This window comes from Hipposideros armiger, unplaced genomic scaffold (genome assembly GCF_001890085.2).
Source record: "Hipposideros armiger isolate ML-2016 unplaced genomic scaffold, ASM189008v1 scaffold_28, whole genome shotgun sequence".
NCBI lineage: Eukaryota > Metazoa > Chordata > Mammalia > Chiroptera > Hipposideridae > Hipposideros > Hipposideros armiger.
The window spans coordinates 3,810,763-3,820,557 of NW_017731378.1; the positions used below are offsets into that span (position 1 = coordinate 3,810,763).

Here is a 9,795-nt window from a genome sequence, read left to right on the forward strand (position 1 = left end):
GGTATAGAAGAAAGAGCCCTGGACTTGGGAGTTAGAAGACCTATGATTAATTCTCAGCTTTGCCACATGACATTTGTGGGACTTCCTGCAATTCACAATATCGTTAAGACTCAGTTTCTTCATTAGTAAAAAACGTGTTTTTTAAAAGTTTATAATACACTCTATAGAGTTTGATGATTGAAGAAGACAGTATACGTATGAAAGAGCAGCACTAAGTTTAGAACTTATTAAGTGAAAATAAATGTCAGAAAGGAAAAAGTCAAGTTTTGCAAGCTTAGCATCACCAGTGTTTTTTTCCCCTGATCTGGCCTTGGTGTGGTAAGTGACATTCAAACACATCTTTCCACTAGCCTCTGGAGAAAACTGACTGCATCTTTGATATGTCTGACACATTCTCTGAGTCTAATTCATTAGCAGCAGTGAAGATGATGTAATTATTCTCTGTAGCAAGTTCATCAAAAATGTTTGGGGAATGAAAATGAAGGTACAAGCTTAACAGAGACTTGCAAAGGGGAGGAAAGGGTCATGGTTATGAGCAGTTGCTCAAAACTCAGTCCAATCCTTTCTGGGCTATTCAGAAAAAGAACAGGCCAAGAGCTTAAATTAGCCGTTTGGTGGCCCTTGAAAAGAATAAGGACAGCAGCCAAGCCAGAAGCCAATGGAAGGAAAAGCAACAACAAAGGAGATAATGCAAGCATAAAAGAATGTGATAAGGAAACAGGTCCCAGATGAAAAGAAGCTGCCTGAGAAGCCTAAGTAAATACATGAATAAATAAACACAACATAAATTATACTCATACGCACTTCCTACTCTAGCCCAGAATCTGGAGCTTCTTGCAAACACCCACATTTGTCATACTGCCCTTGGGTCACAAAGGGATATTTGGAAGAAGGCAGTTTGTATTTCCTGATTCTTACAGAAAATCACATTTATCATAAGGCCTCACTACAGTATCTGGTTTATTTGCTAGGTGCAGATATGCATTTATTTGTGAGATTTATAAAACTATGTTTGCGACAAAACGTCTCTGGGTTCAGGTAAGGCAGATCAACCTTCAGTGCAATCTTGTTAGCACATCTCACCCCCATGCTCCCTCAATCCCAGCCCTCCCAACACACATTTCACACTTTTCCTTGTGTTCCCTGATGTGCCACACAATGTAGTAAATCACTATAGGAACAGGACATTTTACCTTTAAAAAAAGAGAAAGATAGGGAAACAAACACTGAACCCCCGCTCTGTCACACATTAGCATCTATACCAAGTTGTAAATGTATGTTACTATTACTGGGAATGTCTGGCAAGGCTTACATCTGGAGCTAAATCAAGTTTCCCTATCTGCTGGGTTTGCCTCTTCCACTCATCGTTAATTTTTCAATTGTTTGCAAGGACAATTTAATAACTGTTGAGGAAATGGAAAATGATAGGCACAAAGGGAGCAAGGAATACAAGAAAAGTCAGCTTTAGATTTCCTAATACTGAAAGCACATTCTCTCCATTTGCGAACTGCTCACTCCTGTGTGTGGGGGGTATTTGCCTCAAGACCCTAAACCAACTCCATGTATGACTCAGTTTTATCCAATCCATACAGCACTCTGTAACTGTCTTGCTGTTTCATAAGGAACCGAAAGTGACTTAGCCCCCAAGCTCCATTTGCCTCTGTTTACCACAAATAGAAATAGCCATGTAAAGCAAAACGTCAAAGTTCCAGATTCCCATGAGTCATTCTTTGAACTGAGAACGGCAGAAAATATTTTCAGAGAAAAGCTTTCAAGCGGCCTATGCACAGGAAATACTTTGGCAATAAAGGTTCCTGAAAGGGACTTGCAACCATCTCTTGGTAAGAAAATTCACAGAACAGCACTATGAGCTATTTCAATATAACGAAAGGAAAGTTTCGTGCACTCCTGCTTTTCTTGATCAAGAGCAACGATTTCTTCCACTCCTATAGACACCAGGACTTAAAATAGTAGTGGTGTCCAACACACTCCGCTTCCAAAGGTACAACAAACCTCAGGATGAGGCCAGGAATTCTGAGAGAAAGAAATTCGCATTCCTTACCTGATATTAACCAACGCGTGGGTCACCTTGCTGGCTGCTTCTTTCCACTGGCCTGCATTGGTGGAAAGCCTCAGGACTGCACAAGAGGAAAGAACAAAGATCTGTCAGACCTCTGGTATAAAACACAAATATGAGGAATGAAGACACATCTCAGAGTAGCACTATTTGAATAATCAAACAGAGCCTGTGCCAATCTTCTGTTTAAAATGTCCTCATCCTAAAGAAAAACATAAGGGCTTATTTTCACCGGGAATTTTTTTCTTTAACTTTCTTTGTATTTTCTATCAAACTACTCTATTCCTCCTATGCCTTGGGTTCCCCTCCCCCCAATTCCAGCTAACTGGTTTCCATAGTTAGTTTTTGAATTCGTTTACAATCTATAATGGGGTAGTGATGCAAGCATAACCCGGCTACTACACTTATCATTTCCCTAATGGCTGGGGCTGATTTAGGGGAATTGGTTGGCTGAGTTAACTGTCCCCTCCTGTTCCATATTTATCTTTCTCCTAAAGGTCTAAGCTGAGTCAAACTGGACAAATAACCTTGCCAGATAGAGGATGGTCATGTTCTAACCAAGGAGTAACCTGTTTTAGCTCCTCTGACTTAATTGTGTGACCTGCAACATGAATCAACAGGAATATTCTTCCTTCTCTGACCAAATTCTATCTCTTATCCACATTTACCCACAGAAGAGATGACAGGAATATAGAATGCTCTCTTTTAGCTATGAGCTTCAGGACCACACATTACATCACTTAGACTATTTTAGAAAAGAGACACACCAACAGTGCTCCTTGAAAGAACAAGCACATGGTACACACTCCAAGTACGTGTTTTTAATGAATGAATAGCTAATAAGAGCTAAATATGCAAAGTTTACTATGTGTGAGGAACTGGACAAAGTTGCGTTATATGCAATACAGCATATAGATGAGAAAACTGACACTCAGATGAGACAAGTAATTGATCAAGGTCATTCGCACAGTTGTAAGTAATGGAGCTGGAATTTGAACTTGGAGGAAATGACTCCAGAGCCTGTACTTACAGAGTGAGGGTTTTAAGAGTATGTATGTGCTCTGAAGCCAACTGTCAGGGTCCAAGTCCAGTCCCTACACTTACTGAAAATAACAGCAATACTTAGACGAAAGGAATACTGTGAAAATTAAGTAAGTTAATATATATGTATGTGTGTGTGTTTGTGTGTGTTTATATATAGTCTTGGATCAGTGCCTTGCACATGGTAAATGATATGTAAATATTAGCTATTATTAATTTAAATAGACTGCATCCCAAACAAATAAATGAATATATCTGAGACTTTCCCTAAGGAAGAAAAATGGAGCCTAACTAACATTAAGAAATTTGTAACCAATTTTCATAGGAACTTTATATCTGAATACATTCACTATCTGCTCCTAACCAGTATTCCTCTAGCAAGAAGGGCAGCAGCAGCAGCTTTGGGGGGGGGGGGCCGGGGAGCGGGGGGCAATGGATGTAGTATGGAAAGAAAGCTCATCTGGTTATTCTGCAACTGTCCTAGCAATCCTCATTTTTATAAATTCAAGCAATTTTATGAAAGATTTCTATCTTAATAAAACATGTATCAGAGTGCTGCTTTTCTAATTTATAAGATTTTGTACAGAGGAACTTGGTATAACTCCAATTTAGAGCTCTGAATTCAGTCTGAATTCAGGTTTCACCCAGCGTATATACAAATTTATTCACGTAATGAACAACGTTGTTTCAGCTGGTCAGACACATCTTTTCAACTCAATTATGAAAAGTATTTAGATGCATTTGTTTTTCACTAGATCATAAGTTCTCTGATGGTGGGCACCTAACATTTATGGAATTGAGCTGAATTTTCCACTCCTTACCTCAATTTATTTAACTGTATCCATGGATTATTTCTCTGTAACATCTGTCAGCTCTGTTCCTTAGTGAACAGGCACCCGGATGACCTCATCACTGCATTTCCTTTGGAAACGCCTCAGGCTTTTACATTATTTTCTAAGTTACCAAATTTAAACACAAAATAATTTCAAAATGCCCTAAAAGCCTCAAGCTAAGGTAATCATTTATGTACTCAATTATGGTACACAAAAATAAAATACTATGCAGCCATTAAAAAGAAACTTAATAGCAAAAGCTGGAAACCATAATTTCCATGAAAAGAAAGAATGGTTAAATAAACTATAGTCATACTAAGCTGGGGGGGTGGGGGGAGAGAAACTTAAGAAAATTACTAAAAATAGAAAAATATTTTATAATATATAGTTTGAAAAAACAAAATAGAATAACATGATTACAACTATGTAACACTATGCATACATACAGGCTAATATACAACTATGAAAAAAAACAGTGGTAATACTATTAAAGAGATTATAAAATTTTAAAATTTATTTCACCTTGCTTTTCCTTTAGTATGATAATTATCTTTATTTTTTAATAAAAAAAACAGTTCAAAATATAGTTATCATTTATGTTTCAGGGCAGCTCTTGTTGGAGGTCCTTGCTATTCAGTGGACTTCACTGCAGTAAATTAATGCCATGGAAATATTAAATGTGTACCTTTATAAAAAATGCATCAGTGAGCCTTCCTCTTCTAGCCATGATAAATTAATAAGACATAATTTACCCTCCAACTTTAAACAACAGAAAACTGGACAAAATATATGAAATGACAGTTATCAGGCATAGGACAACAGGCATACAGGACTGTGATCTCTGAAGAAGAAAAACAAACAAGGTGAGCCCTATGATTACCCCAGTTTGGCACATGGAGAAGTTTCTAGCCTGCAGGGCAAGGAGGAGGAACCTAAAAAGGACCCAGAAGTCTTGCCAAGCTGAAGACATAGAGCTCAGCCTTTCGAGGGGCCAAGGCATCTAGAATTTGTCGGGCAGAGTACTGCAGTGGAGGGAGCTTTTCAGGAAACTCTGGAGGTTTGTAGAGGGCTCCTCTTACTTGTTTTGCTGGGCACTAATCTGCACATATACAGGAGGAAATACCCAAGGCTGGGGAGAAAGAACCACTGAAAAGGAGAAGAAACTGTGCTGCTCCCAGGGGGCTCCACAAATAAAATTATTTGTGTTTCCACCAGTGAGAGTAGAAAGACCTAGTAATACATGGGTTATCAGGTAGACTCTGCTGATGGGTACTGCATTAATTAATAATGGGGCCAAATTAGCCATATTCAAGATTGCTCTCGACCTACCCTAACAACCTTGAAACCAAATCCACATAACATAATCATATTCCAGAACAAAGCACAACATTATATAAAGAAATATAAAATCTAGCACTCACAATATTAAAATCACAATGTCCAAAATCCAATTTAAAAATACCAGGCATTCAAAGAAGCAGAAAATTATTACCCATAAGCAGAAGAAAAATCAGTCAATAAAAGCAAGTCTAGACATGAAGAAAGATGATGAAAATAGCAGACAAGGGCATTAAAACAACTATTGTAAATATGCTCCACATGCTCAGGGATATTGAGGAAAATATAAACATGACGATGAAAGAAACAGACATATTAAAAAAAAGTTCAAGTACACCTGAAACTAATTTTTAAAAAAAAGAAGTTCAAACAGAACTTCTAGGGAAGAAAAAAACTTTCTGAAATGAAAACTACACTGGATAAAATGAAGTGAAATTAATGAGACTAAGAGCATAATTAAAAATACAGAAGAAAAGATCAATGAATTTGAAGACCGAGGAAAAGAAACTATCCAAAATGAAACCTAGAGAAAAGCAAAGAAATAAGAAAGAATAAAAACCCACGGAGCTTTAGTGACCTATGGAACACAGTCAAGAGGTCTAACATATACTACATACTAACAGAAGTTCCAAAATAAAAAAGGAGAAGGGGGAGAGAAATATGAATTCACAGCCAAAATTTCCCACATTTGATTAAAACTAGAAACCCACAGATCCAAGAAGCTCAAGGAACTGCAAGAAAAATAAACATAAAGAAAACCATTGTGAGACACATGATAATTAAACTGCTGAAAACCAGTGACAAAGAGAAAATATTATAAGCATCCAGAGAAAAAGGACACATTATATACAGAAAAATAAAGATAAGAATGACAATAGACTTATCAAAAAGTATGCAAGCAAAAAAACAACAAAATGACATTTTTTAAGTATTAAAAGAAAAATTCTATATTTAGCAAAAATATCTTTAAAAAAATAAAGGTGAGTTTCCACTTTCAGCATGGCAGAGTAAGCCCACTACAGCCTCTCTTGCTGATTACATCTAAAAATCCTGTATAAAATATAAAAAGTAATTAACCTAAGGGCTGCAAAAATTAAACAAAAGCAGACAGGTTATAGAGGGGAGTCAAAACTTGGAGAAACGCCCACAAAAGTGAGCTTCCAGGTTTTCTTTTTTCCTATTTTCTCCTGCAGGTTTGCCTCGGTCACAGAGATGCATAATGGACAAGCAGCGTGGGTGGCTAAAACTTCAATAGAAGCCTCATTTTTCTGTAGCTAAAAACCAGGAAAGAGAGCTTCTGTTGGTCAGAGAACATAAAGGAAACCTGGACAAACCAAGAGAAAGTGTTCCCCTACTTCTGCGTATGAAAGCTGTGCAATTCTCAGGCTCACCCCAGAGCTGAGGAAGCATGGAACAGATACAAAGCAGCAAAGCCAAACTAAACTGGTATTTGACAACTAAACTGATATTTGAACCACCGTCCAAGTCTCTGACTAACCCTTGAGTGGTGTATGTGTGGGCCAGATCCAAAGAAGCACAGAAAAGCCTTTGAAAACTGAACTGATATTGGAACCACTACCCACAGAAGGTGAGGCTAAATTTGCAGCCTAAATACAAAAACAAAACAAAACAAAACAAAACAAAATCCTCTAGAGGATTATAACTGAACCCTGAGTCTATACAACATAACATTAAAAATATCCAGGATGTAACTCAAAATTACACAACTTATAAAGAACCAGGACATAGAAAGACCCAGAATACAAGATAAAACAGAAAAATGTAACAAATTCTCAAGAGAACAGATAAAACAGATGCCTGAAATGACACAAATGTTAAAATTATAAGACTTTTTAAAGCAACTGTTATGACTATGCTCCATGAATAAAGGTAAACACACTTGAATGAACAGAAAGACTGAACTTCTCAGCAGAAGAACTGAAACTATAAAAAAGAAACAATTAAAACATTTAGAAGTAAAAAATATAGTATGTAAAATGAAAAATTCACTATATGGGCTTAATAACAGACTAGAGTCAGTGAAACTAAAGATAGAGCAATGGAAATTATCAAGTATGAAAAACAAAAAAAAAATGGGGGGAAAAAACAAGTAGGGCCTCAAGGACCTGTGGGACAATATCGAAAAGTCCAACATTTGTGTTATTGTAGTCTAAGAAGAGGAGGAGAAAGACACGGTGGGCAGAAAAAAAACTGCAAAATAAGAATGGCTGAAAACTCCCAAATTTGGTGATATTCAAGAAGCTCAGCAAACACCAACCAAACAGGATAAACTCAAAGAAAAACCATGTCTAAACATATCATAAACTGCTGAAAGCCAAAGATAAGGGCAAAATCCTAAAAGAAGCTGGAGAAAAATAACATATTACTAACAGGGGAACAATGACTCAAATGACCACAGATTTATTTTCAGAAACCATGGAGGCCAGAAAAAGGGGAATAACATCTTCAAAGTATTTAAAAATAAGAACTTCCAACTCAATATTCTACATCCAGCAAAATTATCCTTTAGGAAAAGAATACAATATCATGACAAACTTGGATTTATTCTAGGAATTCAAAAATCAATGTATTTCACAACACAATAAAGACGAAAAACTACGTACATGCAGAAAAGAAAGACACTTAATAAAATTCAACAACCATTTATGATTTTTAAAAAAATTATCCTTGGGCCAGCCGAGTGGCGCGTTGGTTGGGAGTTGGCTTGGGGCGCCGGCTCTGGGCGGCAGGGCCCAGGTTCGGATCTTTAAAAAAAAAAATTATCCTTTAGGAATGCAGTAAAACAAAAAAAATCTTGTTATCAGGAGGCCTGTTCTCAAACAACTACTACAGAGAATTCTTTAAGACTGAGAAAAATGATACCAGAAGGAAATTTAGATCTCTAAGAATAAAAAAAAAACAGAAATGAAAAATATCCAAGTGAATAAAATATTTTTTTTTCCTCTGAAGTTCTTTAGAATATGGATGGTTGTCAGAAGCAAAAATTATACAGCATTGTGCTGTGGGGTTTTCAATGCATGTTTTAATGTAGATGTAATACATATGATAAAATCAAAGTAAGTTTAGGGGTTGGTGATTAAAGAATCCTATATAGTAACAAAGCTTTTATATTTTATTGAAGTGATACAACACTAACTGTAGACTGTGAAAGGTATATATAATGTAATCCTAGAGCAACTGTCAAAAATATACAAAGAAATATAACCAAAAGCCAACTGATAAATTAAAATGGAATGTTAAAAATATTCAAGTTTAAAAATATATATATATTCAAGTTATCCAAAAGAAAGCAGAAAAGGAGGTACAGAAGAACAAAAAAATGGGGGGAGAAAACAGAAAGTAAATGGCAAAAATAAAAGAAAGTTTATCAGTATTACATTAAATGTATATGGTTTAAACACCAAATATGAAACAGAGATTGTCAGATTGGATAACAAACAAGACCCAGCTATAAGCTCTGTAGAAGACAGCCACTTTAATTATAAAAATATAAATAAGTTAATAGTAAAAGGATAGAAAAAGACAGACATGCAGACACTAATCAGAAGAAAGTAACAGTGGCTATCATAATGTCAGACAAAACAGACTTCAAAACAAAGAATATTACCAGGGAAAAAGAGGGACATTACATGATAATAAAAGGGTAAATTCACCAAGATATGATAATCCTAAATGTGTACACACATAACAGCAGAGCTACGACATATATGAACTAAAAAGTAAAAGAACTGAAAGAAGAAATTGACAAACCTACAATTACAGTTAAGAGATTTCAACAGTCTTCTCTGTCCCTTTAGAACAAGTACTTGTAGACAGAAAAATTTGTGAAAACAGAGAACATTATCAAACAAGTTGACCAGACAGAAACTTACTATACTCCAAGATCAGAATACAAGTGCCTAAGGAACATTTACTAGCATGGACCATATTCTGAGCCATAAAACAAGTCTCAGTAAATTTCAAAGGAGTGAAATCACACAAAGAACATCCTTGAATCAAAACAGAATTAAACTAGAAATTACTAACAGAAAGATATCTTTAAAAAACCTGAAATATTTTAAAATTAAACAACACAGTTTTAAATAACCAATAGATGAAAGAAGAAATCATAAGGGAAATCAGAAAATATGTTGAATCTGAATGACAATGAAAGCATAACATAAAAATCTGTGAGCTGCATCTAAAGTAGGACTTAGAGGGAAATTTATAGCACTAAATGTTCATATTAAAAAAAAGTTCTCGGGCCGGCCGAGTGGCTCGTTGGTTAACAGTTGGCTTGGGACGCCAGCTCCTAGCAGCAGGGCCCCAGTTTGGACCCTGCATGAAGGGCCAGTGACGCTGCACCTTCTACAGCTAAGATGATGAACAACAGCTCAACCTGGAGCTGGGCTGCCGTGAGTCCACGGCGACGGTGTAGGCTGCATTAGGGCTGGCCGGCAGCTGGCGTGCACTTTTGTGGGCTGCTGTGAGCCGTGGTGAGCAGGC

The 9,795-nt window shown here is 36.4% G+C and overlaps 1 protein-coding gene across 1 annotated transcript in view; it reads right to left on the reverse strand.

Moving 5' to 3' along the window:
* Window positions 1-9,795, reverse strand: part of ARMH3 (armadillo like helical domain containing 3) — a 192,084-nt gene that overhangs the window by 78,958 nt on the left and 103,331 nt on the right. Inside the window, exon 24 of the mRNA XM_019636282.1 lies at window positions 2,063-2,138. Within this exon, the coding sequence (XP_019491827.1) occupies window positions 2,063-2,138 (76 nt within the window). The remainder of the gene's footprint in view (window positions 1-2,062; window positions 2,139-9,795) is intronic.